This window comes from Trachypithecus francoisi, unplaced genomic scaffold (genome assembly GCF_009764315.1).
Source record: "Trachypithecus francoisi isolate TF-2019V2 unplaced genomic scaffold, Tfra_2.0 Lachesis_group5, whole genome shotgun sequence".
Lineage (NCBI taxonomy): Eukaryota > Metazoa > Chordata > Mammalia > Primates > Cercopithecidae > Trachypithecus > Trachypithecus francoisi.
This window is the reverse complement of record NW_022681470.1, coordinates 135,872,016-135,893,764: the sequence shown is the minus strand read 5'-3', so window position 1 is coordinate 135,893,764 and position 21,749 is coordinate 135,872,016. Positions and strand designations below refer to the sequence as shown.

Sequence of the window (21,749 nt, the reverse complement as noted above, 5' to 3'; positions counted from 1 at the left end):
CGTGATCCGCCCATCTCAGCCTCCCAAAGTGCTGGGATTACAGGCTTGAGCCACCGCACCCGGCCTTTTTTTTTTTTTTTTTTTTTTTTTTTTTTTGAGACAGAGTCTTACTCTGTTGCTCAGGCTAGAGTGCAGTGCTGTGATCACAGCTCACTGCAGCCTTGACCTCCCTGGGCTCAGGTGATCCTCCCACCTCAGCCTCCTGAGTAGCTGGGACTGTATGCACACACCACCAACATGCTGCTAATTTTTGCATCTTTTTTGTAGAGATGGGGGTCTCACTACATTGCCCAAGCTGGTCTTGAACTCCTGGGGCTCAAGCCATCTGTCCGCCTCAGCCTCCCAAAGTGTTGGGATTACAGGTGTGAACCACCGTGCCCAGCTAAACATCTTTTTTAAATGTTATTTAATTTAATTAATTAATTAATTAATTTATTTATTTAGAGACAGGGTCTTGCTCTATCATCCAGGCTGGAGTGTGTTGGCATTATTATAGCTCACTGCGGCCTCAAACTCCTAGGCTCAAATGATTCTCCCACCTCAGCCTCCCAAGTAGCTGGGACTACAGACAAAAACCAGCATACCCAGCTAATTTTAAAAAAGTATGGTTTCGGCCGGGCGCGGTGGCTCAAGCCTGTAATCCCAGCACTTTGGGAGGCCGAGACGGGTGGATCACGAGGTCAGGAGATCGAGACCATCCTGGCTAACCCGGTGAAACCCCGTCTCTACTAAAAAATAAAAAAAAAATTAGCCGGGCGAGGTGGCGGGCGCCTGTAGTCCCAGCTACTTGGGAGACTGAGGCAGGAGAATGGCGTAAACCCGGGAGGCGGAGCTTGTAGTGAGCTGAGATCCGGCCACTGCACTCCAGCCTGGGCGACAGAGCGACACTCCGTCTCAAAAAAAAAAAAAAAAAAAAAGTATGGTTTCTTTTTCTTTCTTCTCTCTCTCTCTCTCTCTCTCTCTCTCTCTCTCTCTCTCGTCTCTCTCCCCCTCCCTCCCTCCCTCTCTCTCTCTCTCTCTCTCTCCCTCCCCCTCCCTCCCTCTCTCTCCTTTTCTTTTCTTTGTTTCCTTTTTTTTTTCGTAGAGACAAGGTCTGCCTATATTACCCAGGCTGGTTTCAAGCAATCCTCCTGCCTCGGCCTCCCAAAGTGTTAAAATTACAGGTGTGAGCCACCGTGCCTGGCTGGGATAAACACCTTGGCTTCACGCTCCTCTCTTTCATCAGGTGATCCCAATGAAGCCAGAGGGGAAGGAAGGTGAAACAGAAGTCTGAGAAGGGGTGCTTGTGAAGTAGGAGGAAATCAGGAGGGGGTGGCGTGCCCAAAGACCAAGGAGCTAATGAAGAGGAGGACAGGGGATGTGTCAGTGATTTAATCTGTCAGTGATTTAATTAAGTCAGTCAGTGATTTAATTAATTAAGTCAGTGATTTAATCTGCCAAATGGACATCATAGGTGCCCTTGTCAGAAAAAGGTCCCGGGAACCGGGCGCGGTGGCTCATACCTGTAATCCCAGTACCTTGGGAGGCCGAGGCGGATGGATCATGAGGTCAGGAGTTCGAGACCAGCCTGGCCAACATGGTGAAACCTCGTCTCTACTAAAAATACAAAAAAATTAGCTGGGCGTGGTGGCACACACCTGTAGTCCCAGCTACTCTGGAGGCTGAGACAGGAGAATCGCTTGAATTCGGGAGGCGGAGGTTGCAGTGAGCTAAGATCACGCCACTGCACTCCAGCCTGGGCAACAGAGTGAGACTTCGTCTCAAAAAAAAAAAAAAAAAGTTCCCGGGAATGGGAGCCAAGAACCCAGCCCAGTTAGCCTGGCTGGAGGAAGGACCAGGAGGTGATACAGTGGGGAAGGTCCTATAGAGACAACTTTTTCCCAGAAGTATACCGCTTTTATTTTTATATTTATTTATTTATTCATTTATTTGAGACAGAGTTTTGCTCTTATTGTCCAGGATGGAGTGCAGTGGCGCGATTTTGGCTCACTGTAACCTCCACCTCCCAGGTTCAAGTGATTCTCTCATCTCAGCTTCCCGAGTAGCTGGGATTACAGGTGCCCGCCACCACGCCTGGCTAATTTTTTTTGTATTTTTAGTAGAGATGGGGTTTGGCCATGCTGGCCAGGCTGTTTTCGAACTCCTGACTTCAGGTGATCCTCAGGCCTCAGCCTTCCAAAGTGCTGGAATCACGGGCATGAGCCTCCGTGCCCGGCCGGTAATGTATTTTTCCTCCTAGTCACCCCAGAATGGTGGCGTTGGGGGCAGGTTCTGGGAAGAGTCTGCTTCCATTAGGGGGAAAGTGGAAAATGTCCTCAGGGGAGGGTGGCCCGAGCAAGGGCATCGATCCTGCCCTTGAACCGCATGATCCAGCCCCAGCTGCTCTCTCCCCCAACCCTGGACGCCTCCTGTTTCCTGTCTGGGCCTCCCCGGGCGCCCGGGCCCAAGGTGACCGCCTTTTAACCGCAACCGCTAAGCTGCGCCTGGGGCGCGCTGTGTCCGTCTCTTCCTCCTCCCTCAATACGGGAGTGCCCTTGGCCGCGGACACCTCCCGGATTTTTCCGGGAGGAGAGGGGAAGCCGCTCCTCGGCTTGGCTGGGGGCAGTGGCGCGCGGCTGGGAACCTCGCTGAGCCCAAGCACTGGTAGGGAGACCCCAGTGCGCAGTAAGGCGGCTCCTGGCGCCCCCTCGGGCCGGTGCTGTGCGCTGCAAGGCTGGATCGGAGGGAGGGCCCAGGAGTCTGAGGCTCGCTGCCCGCTGTCTGGCACCGACTGGGCGGGGCTGTCCGGGTCCCGAAAAGACGGCTTCGAGGGACACCTCACCAATGGGCTAGTGGTTCAGAACCCCAGTCCGACGCGCTGCTGGGCCCAGTCTCCTGGACGATGACGGGGACATGGCTCTGAAAAAGTGCCAGGGTGTGCTCAGTAGAACACAGCACCCAGAGCGGCCCCCCAGAGAGCAGGGCCGGGTCTAGGGAAGCCCTCTTCCAAGAAGTCCTGTGCCCTGAGGTGACTGGGCGCGCTAGCTGATGAAACTGAGTGCCCCACCGAGGCGCCCCTGTCCCGAGGGCGGGGCCAGGGCGGGGCCGGAGTCCTCCTGGCAGGTGCCGGGGGCGGTGCCCGGCCCTGCCCCCGGGGGCCGTTCCCTGAGGCCAGAGGCGGGTCAGAGAAGCGGCCGGTGCGGGCGACGCCTTGGAACCCACGGGCGGCCACTGCCGCCACAGGTGCCTCACAGGGCCCCTGTCCTCGCTCTGGGCATCAAAACCCCGGTTGGGAACTGAGGCTTCCGAGCTGCTTCAAACCCTGGACACCAAGGCCCTCACCGGCCGGAGAACGAAACCCTGGGGTCGTCTGAAGAGGGGGGCCACAAGCCCCCAGGGCCAGACGACGAAGCCCCAGAGCTGCTGCGGAGCTGAACACCGAGGTCCCCAAGCCCTCCGCAAAGGACGTGGAGATCCTCGAGCAAGAGACCCAAGTCCTCGAGCCATCAGTCGAGCAGAACGCAGAGCGCCCCGGGCTGTCCACAGCTGTGGGTTTTGAGAGTCCTGAGCCAGGCAGAGACGGCCCTGGGCCGTCCGAAGCGCAAAGGGTGGAGGTCCAGGGACAGCGTCCCCCTCCAGGCCCTGAGACCTCTTCCTCCAGGTCAGGCTCGGAAGCCCCCCACCTGCGTTTTCCGCCGTGCCCCAAGGCTCCCCAGCGTCTCCCGGAGGAGCTGTTCATGGAGACGCCCATCGAGCGCGAAATCCGCCGCAGCTGCGAACGCGAGGAGAGCCTGCGCCGGAGCCGGGGCCTGAGCCCGGGCCGCGCGGGCCGCGAACTCGTCGAGCTGCGCGTGCGGCCGGTGCTCAACCTGCCGGGTCCTGGCCCCGCGCTCCCGCGCGCCCTGGAGCGGGCGCGGGCGGGCGCGCAGATGCAGCGGGACATCGAGCGGGAGGCCCACCGGCAGGCGGCGCTGGCGCGCCCCGCGGCCCCCGAGCCGCGCGCCCGGTCGCCGCCGCAGCCGCTGGGCGAACTCAAGCGCTTCTTCGAGGCCGCAGCGGGGAGCGGCTCCTCGGCGGGGGCAGGGGGCGGCGCGGGCCCGCAGAGGCTGCCAGAACCCGGGGGATGGCCACGCTCTGCCGTGCAGGGCGGGTGCCCGGTGCTGGGCAGCTCCCCGCCGCCTTTCACTCCGTCACTGCTGGATCAGGAGGTGCGCGCGGTGCGCGAGCGCGAGCAGGAACTGCAGCGCCAGCGGCGCAGCGTCTATGGCACCGCGGAGTTCAAGGAGCCTACGCCGAGCCTCACCGGTAAGCCGCGGGCGTACCAACGCCGGGGACCCCCAGGCTTCCAGCCGTCCCCACTGACTGCCCAACTTCAGTGGCCTCTCCTTTGGCCCTCCGATTCTCGGGGTCTCTCTCTCCAAGCTCTCAAACTCCTGGGACCCCCTCTCAACTTTGTGTCTTGCCTACCCCTTCTGGAGCTCCATTACTCGCTGTGATCCACCCCTCCACCGGGAGTGATGGACTCTCTGATCCACACCACCCAGACTGCGCGGGGGTGGGGGCATTCCAGATGTCTTCCTTTTTGTCGGGTTCCAGGGAACCCTGACTGGATTCTGGCACTCTTGGGTCCTCCCTCTGAATTTTCGGGCTCCTGCTTCTCCATTCTGGGTTCACCTCCCTCCTGTCTCGGGTTCCTGGGTGCCTGGAGTTGAATGGAGGCTTCCATGGGGGGAGGGCAGAGGGTGAACGCCTGTGTGTGTTTAAGGGGTGCGGCCGGCCTCTTTCATCCTGGCTGCCGCCCGCTGGTGAGCTGAGCGCTTCTTCCCCCGCAGCGAGCAGGGGCGACGGAAAGTTGGCGGTGATCTGGCCCCCCCGCAGAAAGGCCTCGGAGAACGGCCTGGAGCAGGTGGGAGCCCCCTTACCCGTGTGCCTCTAGCCCTTGTCGCTCCCCCCACCCCTCCTGTGCCAGGACGCTGGGTGGGGAAAGGTGCATCCCCCCAGGAGGGCCACTCTGGTCAGAACTCAGTCTGGGACGCATCCCCGGGGTGAAGAGAAGACAGTGGTCTTGGGGCACAAATCGCCACCCTGAGCCTGGGTGCGGTGCGCAGGTCCCTGAGGCCGGTCTTCCTTCTGGCCCTCTGTCCCCAGGAGGAGCGCAAACTTTGAGGTTTGAGCAGGCTGGGACCCCCGGCCGGAAGTAACGTGCCTGTCAGAGGAACAGGGCGGGGTGCGTCTAGTAAAAGGCCTGGAGAAGGGTCGGCCCTCTGCATTGGGGAAGATGAAATCGACTTGACTTTGTGAAATTGACCAGCCCCCTCTATAAAACTTACAGTCCCCCATTGGGAAACTGACCACCACCCACAACTCCGCCAGTGAAACTGCCCAGCCCTTCTCTGCCAAGCAAACTGAACTACTCTCTCCCTTGACTGTTAAGAGGGCCGGAGTTACCGCCTCGGCTGCCCCACTCCCCTCATCCCCAATAAAGCCTCTTCTTTCAGGGCACTGCAGCCTATTTTTTTCTGGGTCCTCTTCGTCTGAGGTGGGGCGGGAGCACGGCGGGCCGAGGGAGGCCCGATAAAACCCCAAGAGGTGCGGGCCGGAATGCGGGAATGCGCCCTTACCGCCCTGTTCTGGGGCTGCCCGCCTACCCCACACGACCAGACACGGCCTGGCCCAGGTCCTACCGCCCCCTGGAGGCTCGAGCGCAAAATGTGGCGCGTGGGCAGAGTTCACACCCTCTTGTTTCCGGGCTTCCTCTTCAACATTTATTGGTGCTAACGGTGTGCCCTGCGCTGGGCACTGGCTAGACAGAGGTGATAAGAGGCTGTTCCTACCCTGGGAACGTAAACAATAGCTACTAAAAAAAAACAGGTGGTGAGGGTTCAGGCTTCTCAACATCATTGGTCCCTAATGATCACCGTTCTTCTTGACCTTACGGTCCTCACTATGAGGCGTGCTCATTCGCGGTGTTGGGTCAAGAGTTTCTGCTATCCAGAAGTATCTGTGGCTGGGCGAGGTGGCTCACGCCTGTAATACCAGCACTTTGGGAGGCTGAGGTGGGTGGATCATTTGAGGCCAGGAATTCGAGACGAGCCTGGCCAACACGGTGAAACTCCGTCTCTACTAAAAATACAAAGTATTAGCCGGGTGTGGTGGTGCATGTCTGTAATCCAGCTACTCAGGAGGCTGAGGCATGAGAATCACTTGAACCCGGGAGGCAGAGGTTGCAGTGAGCCAAGAATGGGCCACTGCACTCCAGCCTGGGTGACACAGTGAGATTCTGCCTCAAAAAAATAAAAAAGGCAACTGAAACCTAGCTTTTTTTTTTTTTTTTTTGAGACGGAGTTTGGCTCTGTCGCCCAGGCTGGAGTGCGGTGGCCGGATCTCAGCTCACTGCAAGCTCCGCCTCCCAGGTTCACGCCATTCTCCTGCCTCCGCCTCCCAAGTAGCTGGGACTACAGGCGCCCACCTCGTCGCCCGGCTAGTTTTTTTTTGTTTTTTTTGTTTTTTTTTTTTTTTGTATTCTTTAGTAGAGACGGGCTTGAGCCACCGCGCCCGGCCGAAACCTAGCTTTTAAAAGATAAATCTGCATTTTTATGATTGTGACTAGGAAAAACTTTTTTTTTTTTCCTAGGCAGGGCGCTAAAAAAAACCTGAAAGTTGTGCGGGAGAGGAAGGAAGGTGGCAAGCAACACCTGTTTGCAATAGGGCCTGTGGCTGTCAATTTGCAAGCTCTGGTTAATTTCTCTCCCCTGGATGGGGGTTCAAGAGAGTGCGTGAACACCCTAAATTGTCTCTAAAACTGTATCTGCGCAGTTAACATTCTGGGACTAGTTTTACAGTGTCTTAGAAGTGCACTGAGGGCCAGGCGAGGTGGCTCACTCCTGTAATCCCAGCACTTTGGGAGGCCCAGGCAGGTGGATCACGAGGTGAGGAGATCGAGACCATCCTGGCTAATATGGTGAAACACCCTCTCTACTAAAAATACAAAAAAAAAAAAAAAAAAAACCCAAAAATAGCCGGGCATGGTGGTGGGCACCTGTAGTCCCAGCTACTCGGGAGGCTGAGGCAGGATAATTGCTTGAACCGGAAGGCAGAGCTTGCAGTGAGCCGAGATTGCACCACTGCACTCTAGCCTGGGCAACAGAACAAGACTCCATCTCAAAAAAAAAAAAAAAAAAAAGAAGTGCACTGAGGACCAGATGCGGTGGCTCATGCCTGTAATTCCAGCACTTTGGGAGGCCAAGGCAGGAGGATCGCTTGATCCCAGGAGTTCAAGACCAGCTTAGGCAACATAGCGAGACACTGCCCCCCCACCCCATCTCTACAAAAAATTAACCAGGTGTGGTGGCATGTGCCTGTGGTCCCAGCTACTCTGGAAGTTTAGCAGGAGATCGCCTGAGCCTGGGAGGTTGAGGCTACAGTGAGCTATGATTGAACCACTGCACTCCAGCCTGGGTGAGAGTGAGATCTGTAATCAAAGGAAAAAAAAAATTCACTAAGACCAGAAAAGGGGAGACCCAGGAAGTTTACATTTAAAAAATGTTTTCAATTTTGGAGACAGGGTCTTGCTCTGTCACACAGGCTGCAGTGCAGTGGCATGATCATAGCTCACTGTAACCTTGATCTCCTGGGCTCAAGGGATCCTCCTGCCTCAGCCTCCTGAGTGGCTGGGACTACAGGTGTGTACCACCACACCCACCCCAGGAACATTTTAGAATTGCTGTTTAAACTCTTGGATCTTGAGATCATTTCACTGCACTCTAGCCTGGGTGACACAGTTAAACTCTGTCTTTAAAAAAAAAAAAAAAAAAAAAACTCTTGGCTCTAACTCTGTCTCTTATACAGAGGCATCAAATGTCTAGTGAAATCCGTATGCATAAAATACAGAGAAGTCATGCTGATACAGGGCTGCATCCAAGAGCAGCTCAGCCCATGAAGGGCTCATCAGCCGACCCTATCATCAGCCCAGTGACCCCATCCTCAGCATACTTCACTCTGACTGTGGGAGCTATGTAGAGAAATGCAGGAGAGAGCCTGAGAAGGTGGGAATTGGAAACACCTAGAGGCTGGTCTTAATTTCCAGCAGGGGAGCCAAGAACTAAGTATGTCATGAGTGGATGGGGCCTGGGTGCACTGCGCCCGGCCTAATTTTTGTATTTTTAGCGGAGATGGGTTTTCACCATGTTGGCCAGGCTGGTCTCGAACTCCTGATCTCAGGTGATCCACCCACCCTGGCCTCTCAAAGTGCTATGATTACAGGGAAGCATGTGGGGCGGCCTCAAGGGATTTAGTGGAGGGGCATTTAAGAAAATGATGTCAACCGGCCGTGGTGGCTCACACCTGTAATCCCAGCACTTTGGGAGGCTGAGGTGGGATAATTGCTTGAGTCCGGGAGTTCAAGACCAGCCTGGGCAATATAGCAAGACAAAGTCTCTATCAAAAAAAGAGAGAGAGAGAGAAAAAAAAAAAGCACTTTCTTGGGTCTCATCCCAGACTTTAGGATGATGATCAGACTCTCCATGTGATTCTGATGCACACTAGGAAGTCTGCGAATCAAGGGTGTAGAAAGCTGCTGAGCAACAGGACCCAGGAAACAAAGCTTGTTGCCTTCCCCTTCCAGTACTGTACTGTCACCACCCACCCGAAACCCTGTCTTAAGCAGACAGTGGATTTGACTTAAAGGAGATCGTCTAGAGCTGCTTGTGGCTAGTCTGAATTGAAATATGTTAGAAATGTGAAATACTAGATTTTCTTTCTTCTGATTTTTTTTTTTTTTTTTGGACACAGAATCTCGCTGTTGTTGCCCAGGCTGGAGTACAATGGCATGATCTCGGCTCACTGCAACTTCCACCTCCTGGGCTCAAGCAGTTCTCCTGCCTCAGCCTCCAGAGTAGCTGGGATTACCAGCGCCCGCCACCATGCCCGGCTAATTTTTGTATTTTTAGTAGAGATGGGGTTTCGCTGTGTTGGCCAGGGTGGTCTCAAACTCCTGACCTCATGATCTGCCTGCCTCGGCCTCCCAAAGTGCTGGGATTACAGGTATGAGCCACTACGCCCGGTCTTTTTTTTTTTTTTTTGAGACGGAGTCTTGCTCTGTCGCCCAGGCTGGAGTGCAGTGGTGCGATCTCGGCTCACTGCAACCTCCACCTACCAGATTTAAGCGAGTCTCCTGGCTCAGCCTCTTGAGTAGCTGGGATCACAGGCACCCGCCACCACACTCACCTTTTTTTTTTGTATTTTTAATAGAAACTGGGTTTTGCCGTGTTGGCCAGGCTGGTCTTGAACTTGTAACCTCAAGTGACCCGCCTGTCTCGGCCTCCCAAAGTCCTGGGATTATAGGCATGAGCCACCATGTCACGCCAAGATTTCTAAGACAGTACAAAAAAGGAAAATACCTCAATTTTTTTACATGGATTATACATTGAAATAATATTTTGGGTATAACAGGTTAAATAAAATATCATGAAAATGAATCTAACCTCTTAATTTTTTTATGTGGTTACTAGAAAATTTGAAATTACATACGTGATGTGCATTTGCAGCTCACTTGATTATTTCCCTTGGACCCCACGAGTCTAAAGAATCTTAAAGGCCGGGCATGGTGGCTCACGCCTGTAATCCCAGCACTTTGAGAGGCCTAGGTGGGAGGATAGCTTGAAGCCAGGAGTTCAAGACCAGCCTGGTCAACATAGAGAGACCCCCTTCTCTACAATAATAATAATAAAATAGGGGCATCGATGCTGCCTGTACTCCCAGCTGCTTAGGAGGCTGAAGTGGGAGGATCACTTGAACCCGGAGTTAGAGGTTCCAGGATCGCGCCACTGCACTCCAGCCTGGGTGACAGAGCAAGACCCTTACCTCCCCACAAAAAATCTTAGAGCTACAGGAAAACTCACAGGGCCTCCCTCAAAGCGGTATCAGGGAGCATCAGGATTTCCTTGATGTCATTCAGACCACAGCTGTGGACTAAAAACATCCTTGATGCAGTCAGAAATTGTCACCAGAAATACACATGGAAGAGCAATAGTGGCCGGGCACCATGGCTCAGGCCTGTAATCCCAACACTTTGGGAAGCCGAGGAGGGCGGATCACGAGGTCAGGAGATCGAGACCATCCTGCTTAACACGGTGAAACCCCGTCTCTACTAAAAATACAAAAAAAAAAAAAAAAAAAAAAAAAAATTAGCCGGGCGTGGCGGCGTGCGCCTGTAGTCCGAGCTGCTGGGGAGGCTGAGGCAACAGAATGGCGTGAACCCGGGACCCGGGAGGCGGAGCTTCCAGTGAGCCCAGATTAGGCCACTGTACTCCGTCTCAAAAAAGAAAAAAGGCAGGGCTCTGGGTGTCTCCTCTATGAAAATGCTAGGGGGAAGGGGAACCAAAAGGGCCCTCCTTGGATTAAAGGGGGATAACCAGCAGCTGAGTGACACCTGGCTCAGGAGGACACCCTTCCCCTTGCAACATGCCACAAGTACCCGGTTCGGGTCCAAGGTTCGCCACTTGCTCGCCGGAGCTTTGAGCGGGTGAGTTCATTTCCTTCAGCCAGGGTCTCCTCTCCAGTCCGAGGTTGGAGAGAGGCTAAGAGATCTTGAGCTTGGATTCCATAGGGTTCTCCCACCTTGTCCGCACCCTGGATACCCCAAGAAAGACGACGACCTGTCTGGCCCCCAAGTACCAAAAGCTGGAAGAGAAAAGGAAAGTCTAACTCGGGCCCTTCGGAAACTGATGGAGGGCACTTTTCTGGGGCACGTCGGGAAAAGTAGTCTTTTACGCTACAAAGAAATAACTTCCGGGTCAAAATATGGGCGTGGGCGTAGCCCTAAGTCTCTTCCTCCAGTGGGCGTTGAATTTCCCCACTACCCTAAACTTAACAGTTTTCTGGGTTCCGGTTGTTGACAGGCACCATTTCCCATTTTGCTTCATTTCTGCCTATGCGCATGCGCCAAACTCTCGTCCGCCTAGTGGTGAATTTCATGTTTCTTTCAAAAGACTACATTTCCCAGAAGGCCACGCGAGTGGGCGGGGAAATGCCCCCGGAGGAGGGGCGCGGCGTTCGCAGCGGACACTGAGACTGTGACCTCTTTCTTTCTTTTATTTAACACAAAACTGATGTGTCCACATTCACGGCCAGGCCGGACTCTGTGCAGACAGGTCAGCTCGGCCTGGCCCTTTGGAAGGCGAGGCCGGGCTGCACTGAGAGAACGAGTGAGCCCCTCCCCTGCCCCCTCTTCTGGAGTTTGGAACTGTCAAGTTCCAGCTCCTACCCTCTTTCCCAGGTTCAAGACCCCTGCGCTGCCCACCCCGCGGGTCCGGCTGCGCTCGGAGGCCGGGCCTGGCCTGCCTGGCCCATGAGGATCTGCACCAGCAGGTCGGTGGCCAGCATGGGCGTGGGCTCCTCGAAGCCGATGGTCAGCAGCTGCTGGTAGTCCCCAAGCGGCTGCGGGCACAAAATCCTGGGGTGGGGGGGCCAGGGATAGACAGGCCTGGACTTGAGTGCCCCCTGCCCCTCGGGAGTCCCTCCCTTTAAGTGAGATGCGTCAGCTGAAAGAGGCTTTGTTTCAGCTGCCGGTGGGAAAACCCTCGGGGGAAACTTGTTTCCTTGTTGATCAGAAACTTAGTAATGGCTCCTAGAGGCTGAATAACTGGTCCTGACCTGTCCAATCGCACTGCTAGCTGTGCGTCCTTGGGCGGTAACAACTCTGAACATCCTGTTTTCTTTGTTAAATGGGGCCAATAGCATAGATCTCGATGGGTTGTTACTGGGGTCTGCATGAAGTGCTTTTCAGGGCACAATAAAATACTATCATTACTAAGGGAAGCAGTGTTTGGGAAGGTGGAATATCTTTCGTGGGGTTCTGCCTCCCCATCTAGCGCTTGGTCTAGTGCCCAAGCCCACGTTGCTATTGCCCTAGCTCCTACCATGAATAAAGGTCATCCTCGGCTGGTCCTAGGGGCACCCATCGGCCGATGGACCACAGCTTCTGGATCTGCAGGCACGAATTGGCTGGACTCTGGCCTGTGTCTTCCCAAGTATCTCGATAGCACAGGAAGTAGCTGGGAGGGGAGGGAGCTGTAATTAGAAGTGATCAATTTCCTAGCTTCTTCTGTTGAGGGCTTTAATTTTGGAGGTGAGGTGGGAACTCATCAGAAGTTGCCCTGAAGTTCTCAGGCAGGAATGTGACTCTAATGCCTTTTTTCACTGCCAGCCTCCTTTTAAGATGAGAACTTTTATTTTGGTGGGAGGGTGGGTTTTAAGAAAATAGAGGTAGCCTTTCAAAAGCCTTTAGTTTCCTGGTTCACTTTTTTTAAAGAGACAGATTATTGCTCCCACTCAGGGTGGAGTGCAGTGGCAAAATCACAGCTCACTGTAGCCTTGAACTCCTGGGCTCAAGTGAGCCTCCTGCCTGAGCCTCCCAAGTAGCTGGGACTACAGACGCCAGCCATCACGCCTGGCGAATTTGTTGTTGAGACAGGGTCTTGCCATCTTGCCCAGGGTGATCTCAAACTCTTGGGCTCAAGTGATCCTCCTGCCTCAGCCTCCCAAAGTGTTAGGATTACAGGCGTGAGCCATTGCACCGGGCCCTGGCTCACTTTTCACTTTGCTGGTGACAGTTTGGAGGGCCATACTGGCATTCATCATAGAAAGGGGAGGACTTTGATTTGGGTAAGAGGACTTACTAATCCACAAGGGAATCTTGTCCCCGACCAGGGGCCTCTGGGGTGGCTTCCAGGTGCCAGCGCATCTTCTTATAGAGGTAGCGGGGGAAGCGGCTGGCAGTGTAGGCAGTTGGAGCACAGTATCTGAAGATGGAGATCTCATGGGACAGGCTGATGGAGAACCTCCCGCAAAAGAAACAGGAGATGCTGGCAGGACATGAGAGAATGGAGGGGTGAAGCTGGGCCTTGGACTCCTTCATCCCCCCCATCTGAATCTCCTACCGTTTTACCTGAGGGGGTTTGTCTCCTCCAGGTCCACGAACCCAAAGGAAGCATACATGAGGACCAGCTGTTCCAGGCGCAGGGTCAGCTGTTGGGAGATCTCTAACAGCTGCATACAGGATGGGTACAGTGAGATCAGCTGGCCTGAGAGGAGTGGGACTCCCCCTCCACCATCCCCGCAGGCTCGGAGCTGCGAGAAGAAAGGGGTATGGGGTCTAAGAAACCTCCACACACCCCCTTTCGGACCAGCTCCTGCAGGGGTCCATAGATGTGGGGTACGCTTCTCGCGGCTGCCTCCAGGTACAGGAAGTAGGGCTCACACATCTGTAAGAAGGTGGGCATGGCCTTGGCCAGCTGCTCCTTCTGTACTTGGTCTCTGCTGAAGGAAGAAGGGGGCCTTTGCCTGCAGTCCCTCACAATCCCTCCTCACCCCCCAGTTTTCCCCCATTCTACTCAACCCCAACCTGTATCCCTGGCTTTGACCCCTGTTAGAAAAGCCCCCAGTTTCAGGTCTTTTCTGAACATCTTTCTGGTTCACCTGCATCAAACCCATTTGGAACACTTGTTAAAAGTGCTGACACCTGAGTCTCACATCTCCACTTAGGACCCAGAGCTTCCTGCAGAGGCTGGGCGCAGTGGCTCACTCCTGCAATCCCAGAGGTTTGGGAGGCTGGGGCTGGAGGATTGCCTGAGGCCAGGAGTTCCAGACAAGCCTGGGCAACATAGCAAGACCCCATCTCTACACAAAAAATAATTAGCTGGGCATGGTGGCACCTATAGTCCCAGTTACTCAGGAGGTGGAGGTGGGAAGATTGCTTGAGACCAGGAGTTTGAGGCTGCAGTGAGCCATGACTGCCCCACTGCACTCCAGCTTGGGAGATAGAGCAAGACCCTGTCTCATTAGAAAACCAGCCTTATGAGAATCCCTTGAACCTGGGAGGTGGAGGTTGCAGGGAGCTGAGTTCGCCCCCACTGCACTCCAGCCTTAGTGACAGAGCGAGACTCCGTCTCAAAAAAACACAAAACAAAACAAAAAAAAACCCAGCCTTGGCCGGGTGCGGTGGCTCACGCCTGTAATGCCAGCACTTTGGGAGGCCGAGGCGGGCGGATCACGAGGTCAGGAGTCCAAGACCAGCCTGGCCAAGATGGTGAAACCCCAAGTCTACTAAAATTTAAAAAAAAAATTAGCCGGGCAACACGTGTTGGCGGGCGCCTGTAATCCCAGCTACTCGGGAGGCTGAGGCAGAGAATTGCTTCAATCCGGCAGACGGAGGTTGCAGTGAGCCGAGATTGCACCACTGCACTCCAGCACGGGCAACAGAGCAAGACTCCATCTCAAAAACAAACAAGCAAAATCCAACCCAGCCTCCTAGGACATACCAATGGACACTGAAATTGGAGAGTCACAAGGAAACTTGGTGTGTGAATCACATGATCCTTTGGAGTCTCAAACTGATGTCCTGCAGGCCAAGTTTGGCTCAGGTGGGTCTTGTTTAGTCGGCACAGGGTTCAAAATCTAAGACAGCACTTAAAAACTGGGAGAAAAAGTCCTAGAGACTTGACAAGCCCAGGCCCACACTGCCAGGACAGTAATAGTCGCAGTCCCCTACCCTCAATTCTACAGTCCTCCTCACTCTCTTAAACTGGATTCTAATATGCTAGCTTCTTCCACTGCCTCCCTCTGGCTCCTAGCGCTTGTCATTTTGCAACCCTGGCGTGTGTCACCCATCCTGTCGCCACCCCTCCAAGTCTCCTTACCCATGGGGACCTGGGACCCTGTCCAGTATCACCTGTAGAGCAAGTAGCTCTGGAAGTCATCCGCCTTCTTGAGTAGGTAGCGCAGCTGTTGGGTGATAGGGCTGAACAAGATGTCCAGGGATAGGAGGGGAGGTGCTGGCCCGGGCCCGGGGATCAGAGGTTCGGGGGAAGGCGTGGAGGCCGGGGCCTCAGCCAACTGCCCCTCGGCATCTTCAGGGTCCGGCTCAGGTGGGTTTCCAGGCCTGCTAGGGGGAGTCGACCAGGAGGGGTCTCCGCTGGGCGGCGTCCCAGGTTCCAAGGCATCTGGAGGCGGTGTTTCTCTAGGATCCAGGGGGAGCGACCCCTCGAACCACTGCTCCGTAGCCATGGTAGGGCCGGAGGCGGGGTGGGGGGAAGCTGAGCTCTTTAAGCTTCCGCTGCCGCTCACGTTGGCCGCGGGTTCGACCCCGCCCCGGGAGCCTCCGACTGGCCCCTGCCTTGACCTCTCCACCGGAGCCGCGCCGCCGCGCCGGGGGCGGGGGCGTTCGCCTCTTTTGAATTTCAACACGCGGGAGGGGCGCGCCGCTCCAGTCCGCGCGCCCGCGGCCCCCTACCCCTGCACACGCGCCGCACGCGCTCCGGGAACCTGGCGGTGGGGAGGACGGACCCGCCTAGGGAGGTGACCTCTGGCCGTGTCCTGGGGGTGTGGCTAGGGCCAGGACCTTTATCTCTCGAGGTGGATTCCTAGAGTGGAGGGGTCTCTAAACGTGTCTCCAACACCTCAACCCGGCACAGGTATATGGAATGAGGCTGCTCAGGCCCCAGCCCCTCACTCCCAGAACCCTGGTTTTTTTTGTTAAAAAATTTTTTTTTAATTTAAAATTTTTAGAGATGGGAGCCTCTCTATGTTGCCCAGATTGGTTTCAAACTCCTGGACTCAAGCGGTCCTCCCGTCTCAGCCTCCTGAAGTGCCCAGCCTGTTTTTTTAAAAAAAACAAAAAACAAACAAAAAAATCTCTAATGGAGTTGAGAAACTGCCTTAGAACTTAGTAGGGGCTTTGGATGTAGTAGCTCTGACGACTACTACTAACAACAACAATAACAAAAATCTGAAAAAAATCTTCAGGCTGGTCTTGGTGACTCATGTCTGTAATTCCGACACGTTAGGAGTCTGAAACGGGAGAACTGCTTGAAGCCAGGAGTTCAAGACCAGCCTAAGCAACATAGCAAGACCCTGTCTATACAAAAAATAAAATGTTCATTGGGTGTTGTCTGAGGCATGAGAATCACTTGTACCCAAGAGTTTGAGGCTGTCACCAGTTATGATTGCACCACTGCACTCTAGCCTGGGTGACAGAGCAAGCAAGACTCTGTCTTGAAACAAACAAAATCTTCACTTGGAAATCATCTCCTCTACATGATCTCATCTGATGGCCCAGAAGGAATTTTCTGTTGCTTTAATGAAGAGGACCATGAGGTCTGGAGACCCTACTGTGGTCCTAGAACAGATTCCTGCCCCCAATATTTGTAGCAGATTCTTTGCAGTAGACAAAGGCTGACAGGTTTATAGTTTTTAATATACGTTATGTCAAATACTCTATATTTAAAGACTCGGAGTGAAGAACTCGGACAGGTGTCAGATGCCACCCTGTGTGATCCCGAGCAGACAGTATCTCTGTGCCGGGCCAGCTGCCTCTTCTGTAAGGTGGGATTTTATGAGTTGTCTTATGGGGACTTGGGGAGGACAGTTGAGAAAATGCTTATAAACCCAAGGACTTAACTGCCAACCATTCAACAATATTGAGGCCAGGCATGGTGGCTCACGCTTGTAATCCCAGGCAGGAAGAATCGCTTGCAGCTGGGAGTTTGAGGCCAACCTGGCCAACAAAGTGAGACCCTGATCTCCACACACAAAAAATTTTTTTTGAGACAGTCTCACTGTCGCCCAGGCTGGAGTGCAGCGTGTGATCTTGGCTCACTGCACGCTTCGCCTCCCAGGTGTAAACAATTCTCTGCCTCAGCTTCCCAAGTAGCTGCGATTACAGGCACCCACCACCACACCCAACTAAGCTTTTTAAAAATTTTTTGTATTTTTAGTAGAGACAGGGTTTCACGGCCGGGCGCGGTGGCTCAAGCCTGTAATCCCAGCACTTTGGGAGGCCGAGGCGGGCGGATCACGAGGTCAGGAGATCGAGACCATCCTGGCGAACATGGTGAAACCTCGTCTCTACTAAAAAATACAAAAAACTAGCCGGGCGAGGTTGGCGGGTGCCTGTAGTCCCAGCTACTCGGGAGGCTGAGGCGGGAGAATGGCGTAAACCCGGGAGGCGGAGCTTGCAGTGAGCTGAGATCCGGCCACTGCACTCCAGCCTGGGCAACAGAGCGAGACTCCGTCTCAAAAAAAAAAAAAAAAAAAAAAAAAGAGAGAGAGGGTTTCACCATCTTGGCCAGGCTGATCTTGAACTCCTGACCTCGTGATCCACCTGCCTCGGCCTCCCAAAGTGCTGGGATTACAGGTGTGAGCCACCACGCCCGGACACAAATTTTTAAAAATTAGCTGGGCATGGCAGACTGCACCTGTAGTCCCAGCTACTCCGGAGGCTGAGGTGGGAGGATCACTTGAACCCAGGAGTTTGAGGCTACAGTGAGCTATGACAGCACCACTGCACTCCAGCTTGGGTGATAGAATGAGACCATCTCTAAAAGGAAAACAAAAATTCAGCACCTGCTGTGTGCCTAACTCAGTGCTGGGACATGGGGAGATTACAGAGGAAAAAAAAAACAAAGATTCCCACCTTTCTGGAGCAATTAATGTTATAGGCAGCTATAATTCATTGTTTCCGTTTTTCTCCCTCTCCAAACAATTCTGCCCTAACCGGAGGCTCTTTAATGCCCTCTCCCCGCCCCATTCATAAAACGGACTCCGTGGTTTTTGTTTTCCCCTTTTCCTTTTTTTAAAATTTTATTTAAAAAACCTTCGGTGCAATATTAAAAAGCAATACAGCCAGCTCGAGCGACAATCAACAGAAAGAAAAGAGGCAGGAGAGGAAAGGCCCGAGGAACCCCAACCCAGCTAGTCCCCTAGGGGCTGGAGGCCAGGGGCGGACTGAGAAGCGGGGCACGGGTGGCAGGGGAGGGAGGAAAGACCACCCACCAAAATAAACAGGCAGATCCAAACATTTATACAGGAAACATCTGGCTGAACGGAAGAGGATCTTGGGGAGATGAGACGCCCCCCATATTTCATTTTTTTTTTTTCCTAAAATGTCCTGGGCTGGGTGGGGAGGGTCAGCCACCTGGGGTTTAAGGAGCAATTCCCTCCCCACACCGACGTGCTGAGGGGCAGATGTGTGTGAGAGAGAGACACAAGGGGCAGAGATGAGGACAAGAGGGTGCCCTCTCCCTGGAATCTGTTATGAGGGCTGAGGGTGTCCCCGTCCAGCTCCTGGACTCTGGGGGGTCTTGGGTGAGATGGGGGCCGGAATGGGTTGGGGCAGGAGTGAGGCTGGGCGCTCAGCCTAAGAAGCCATCGGGGTCATCATCCTCAAAGTGGCCTTGCTGAAGCACCTTGATGTGGTGCTCGTAGATTTTCAGGGCTGGCCCGAGGCGGATGGACAGGCCGGTGAGCACATCTGTGCGCTGCATGAGCAGCAAAGATTTGCCATCAATTTCCTGGGTGGGACAGGCACAAAGAGAGAGAGCGAACCGGGGTCAGGGCACATCCCACAGAGACCCTCTGTGTCTGTCAGTGTGTAGTCCTGGGCTGGGAACTCACCTGTTCTTGGAAAGCTGTCGCCTGCTCCGGGAAGCCAGCCTCGGTAAAATATTCCACAACATCCATCACTGTCCATTCCACGGGATCAGACGGCTTCTCTTTGCGCCCGGGACTGCATCAAAACAGACGGGCACCAGTGAACACGGGTGTCCCTCTGGCTGTGCCACACACCTGGGCAGCACCCCCATGTCTCCAACACCCCAACTTACGGACAGCCAAAGGGGGTCCCGTCGGCCCCAGGTAGGGCTGGTTTGCCTGGGGGCAAAGGCACGGGGGACGGAGAGTCTGGCCCGGGGGCAACAGAAGCTGGGAAAGAAAAAAAAAGACCTGCCTTTGGCTTTGTTTTCGGGCTGAGTTCCTCCCCACCTAGCACTTTCCCCCACCCAGAGGAGTCCTTACCTGTTCCCCCCTCCTTGTTCATGCCTGCCATGGAGAACACCTGGCGGGTGCCGCTGCCCGGGGCTGGCCCCCGCCCTTCATCCTGGCCCTGGTGCGGTCCGCAGGGCGTCCACTCCTTGACCCTGTCCTTGGCACTCTGAGGACCCCGCTCGCCGTTAAGCTGGTGGTGCTGGGCACCTGCAGGACGGTCACTCTCGGGCACTTCAGAGCCCTCTGACACATCATCATCATCATCATCTTCATCATCATCTTCTTCCTCCTCTTTTTCAAGCACTCGCTCTTCTCCACCTCTCTGGGGCCGAGGAGAGAAGCATGCAAGATTAGTAGCTGTTCTAATCCCTGACCCTGCCTGTGGCATACGGGCGGTGGTGAGGAGGGCCCGATTCCACCTTTGAGAACAATACGGACTAACTTTTACGCATTCACTCCGTGCCAGGTTCTGTGTTAACTAAAACCCTCGACAACCGAATCTCACTAAAGTCGCTCAACAACCCCAAGGGGTCGCTACTGTTATTAAGCCACGTTTACAGCGGAGGAAACTGAGGCTCCGGGAGATTCAAGCACTTGCCAAGGTCACCACGCACCCAGCCCGCTGGAAACGCGCGTAAAGCCCCAGTCACCCGCCACCTAGTTCCTCCCGGGACTCGCACCCCCGCCACCAACTTCGCCCGCACCTGCCCACCGCGCTGCGCCCCCGCTCCCCGGCGCGCTCACCTTGCTCCGAGACTGGCGGGCGCTGGCGGCCGGCGGCGCCCGTCCGGGCCTGTCCCCGCGGGGCAGCGCAAGCGCTCCGAGACGGGTGCGCTCCAGGCGGCCTCGCGCCGCCGCCTCCTCTTCCAGGAGCCCCTGCACGCGGCCGCGGGTTAGGCGACCGCCGGCGCCGCCGCTGCCCCCGAGGTAGCGCACGACTTCCCGCAGGCTCACGGGCCGCGCTGCGCCGCCGGCCCGCGCCGCGCCCCCCTCAGGCGGCGGCTGTGGCTGCGGCGGTGGCGGCTGCTGCTGCTGTGGCGGCGCCGGCGGCTGTGGCGGCGGCGGCAGCGGCGGCTCCCGGGCGGCGACGGCGGGCGGGGGGGCGCGGCGCGGGCCGGCCGAGGGCGCCACTGCCGGGGGAGCGGCTGGCGCAGGCGGCGGCGCGGCCAGGGGCGCGGCCCGCTGCGCGCGGGGGCCCGGCTGCGCGGGGCCGGGCGAGGGGGGCGCTGTGGCGGCGGCGGCGGCGGCCGCGCGGGGCGCCCGGGCCGGGGCGGCGGCGGCGACGGGCGCGGGCGGTGGCGGCGGGGCGGGCGTGGGCGGCGGCGCGGCGGCGGCGGCGGGGGCCCCGCGGGGGGCGCGCGGCGGGGCCGGCGGGGTGGCTCCGCGCCGGGGCGGCTGGACGCGCGCCGCGTTGCGGTACGAGATGCTCCCCTTGTAGCTGACCCGGAGCACGGCGCGCTGCTGGATCAGTTTCTCGAGCTCGGCGCGCGTGCGCTCCGGCTCCGGGCCGTGCCGCCGCCGCACCATCCGGCAGATGCGCTCCAGGTCCGGCCGCGCCTTGCGCGAGCGCAGCGAGTCGATGGTGTCCAGGATCCACTCTTGGTAGTGCGGGGAAGCGGCGGACGACGAGGCGGCGGCCGCCGTGGTGGCGGCCGCCGCCGTCTCCGGCGGGGGTAGGGCCGGGGGCCCCGCCATGCCTCCCGCCCGGCCCGGCTGCACCGTGCGCGCTGCCTCCCTCCCAGCGCGGCGCCCCCCTCCCCGGCTCCCCTCCCTCCGCCGCTGCCCGCCTCCTCCGCCTCCCCCCCCGGGGGGCGCAGCGCCTCGGCGGAGCGGCGGCGGCGCTGCTGTTTCTTTGCAAAAAAAAAAAAAAAAAGAGAGCGAGCGAGAGAGAGAGAGGAAAAAACAGTGAGAGAGAAAGAAAAGAGAGAAAAAAATATGCACACACTCACTCACTCGCACGCACGCACACACAGACCCGCTTCTGCTGGGCGCGCGCGGGGCCGGGGATGCGAGGGGGAGGAGGGGAGCGCGGCGCGGCCGGCCCCTCCCCGCCGCCGCCGCCGCCGCACGCGCGCCCTGCGCCCGGGACACTCCGGCCCCCCTTCCTTCCCTCCCTCCCTCCTCCCCGCCGCCCGCCTTCCTCCCTCCCACCCCCACGCGCCCGCTTTTAAGGTGGAGCCCGGGCCCCCCGCCCGCCCCCTTTACCCTGCGCTCTCGCTCACTCCGGCTCGCTCCGGCCCCCCCTTACAACTCCCGCGCGCTTTTTAAGGAGGCGCCGCGGAGTTGGCGCCGGGGCGGGGGCGGGGGAAAGCGGCGGGCGGGGGAGGGGGAGGGGAGTGCCGGGGGGAGGGGAGAGGGGGCGGGCAGGGCGGGCGGGCGGCGCTCGGCCGCCCTCCAGCCATTGGGCGCGGGACCCAGACGTCCCCGGCGCCCAGCCCCCCTCTCCACGCCTCCCCGGCGCGCTCCGCTCTCCGGACCGCACTTACCGGGAACTCGCCGCCCGCGGGCCGGGGCTGCCGCGCTCGCAGGGTGCTGCGGGGACCCTCTTGCTGCCGCCGCCCCCGCGTCCCTCAGGCGCGCCTGGCCCGGCGCTAAGGATGCGGGGAGGGGGGCGCGCACCCTCTCCCCCTTCTACTCCCCCTGCCAGGGCCGCCCCCGCCGCCCCTCGGCCTTCTGGCGCGCCGGCCCCAGCGCCTCCCTAGAGCGCCCTCTCGGTCCCGGGCTGGACGCCGAAGGGGCGCGCCGCAGATTTGGGGACCCCGAATCTGGGGTCAGAGGGCAGTTTGACGCTCGTTTCTCCTGCGGGGCCGAAGGAGTGCCGGAATTTCAGCTAAACCCTGTTTACAAGGACTTCAAGCCGGGACCTGATCGGCCTGCACTCTGGGGTCCGAAATTCCCTTTCCAACCCCCTGGGGGTGTGTGGGTGGGTGATCGAAGTCGAGAACACCAGC

The 21,749-nt window shown here is 57.0% G+C and overlaps 3 protein-coding genes across 6 annotated transcripts; 1 reads left to right on the top strand and 2 right to left on the bottom strand.

The window, feature by feature from the left end:
* Positions 1-3,155: 3,155 nt before the first annotated feature.
* MISP3 (MISP family member 3) lies at positions 3,156-5,847 on the top strand. Of its 3 annotated transcripts, none has more exons than XR_004433607.1 (3): positions 3,156-4,284; positions 4,745-4,885; positions 5,128-5,481. XR_004433607.1 is itself a non-coding variant. In XM_033196071.1 (3 exons), the coding sequence occupies exons 1-3, from the start codon at positions 3,717-3,719 to the stop codon at positions 5,555-5,557; spliced, it is 888 nt and encodes a 295-aa protein (XP_033051962.1). In that variant the 5' UTR covers positions 3,160-3,716; the 3' UTR covers positions 5,558-5,847. The 3 variants fall into 3 exon arrangements, 2 of the variants coding, with proteins under 2 accessions (XP_033051962.1, XP_033051963.1); XM_033196071.1 differs by having other exon boundaries at positions 3,160-4,284; positions 4,812-4,885; positions 5,312-5,847; XM_033196072.1 differs by having other exon boundaries at positions 3,164-4,284; positions 4,812-4,885.
* A 5,207-nt stretch (positions 5,848-11,054) lies between these two features.
* CUNH19orf67 (chromosome unknown C19orf67 homolog) lies at positions 11,055-15,250 on the bottom strand. 2 transcript variants are annotated; one of them, XM_033196068.1, is made up of 6 exons: positions 14,708-15,250; positions 13,152-13,296; positions 12,926-13,026; positions 12,657-12,842; positions 11,898-12,032; positions 11,055-11,431 (listed from the first exon to the last, which is right to left on the bottom strand). In XM_033196068.1, exons 1-6 carry the CDS (start codon positions 15,040-15,042, stop codon positions 11,257-11,259), a joined length of 1,077 nt encoding a protein of 358 aa, XP_033051959.1. In that variant the 5' UTR covers positions 15,043-15,250; the 3' UTR covers positions 11,055-11,256. The 2 variants fall into 2 exon arrangements, with proteins under 2 accessions (XP_033051959.1, XP_033051960.1); XM_033196069.1 differs by having other exon boundaries at positions 11,063-11,431; positions 13,152-13,293.
* Positions 15,251-17,594: 2,344 nt separating this feature from the next.
* SAMD1 (sterile alpha motif domain containing 1) lies at positions 17,595-21,199 on the bottom strand. The gene is made up of 6 exons (XM_033196062.1): positions 21,004-21,199; positions 19,543-20,648; positions 18,829-19,120; positions 18,639-18,735; positions 18,430-18,541; positions 17,595-18,326 (listed from the first exon to the last, which is right to left on the bottom strand). The coding sequence occupies exons 2-6, from the start codon at positions 20,491-20,493 to the stop codon at positions 18,168-18,170; spliced, it is 1,611 nt and encodes a 536-aa protein (XP_033051953.1). The 5' UTR covers positions 20,494-20,648; positions 21,004-21,199; the 3' UTR covers positions 17,595-18,167.
* Between the last annotated feature and the right edge of the window lie 550 nt (positions 21,200-21,749).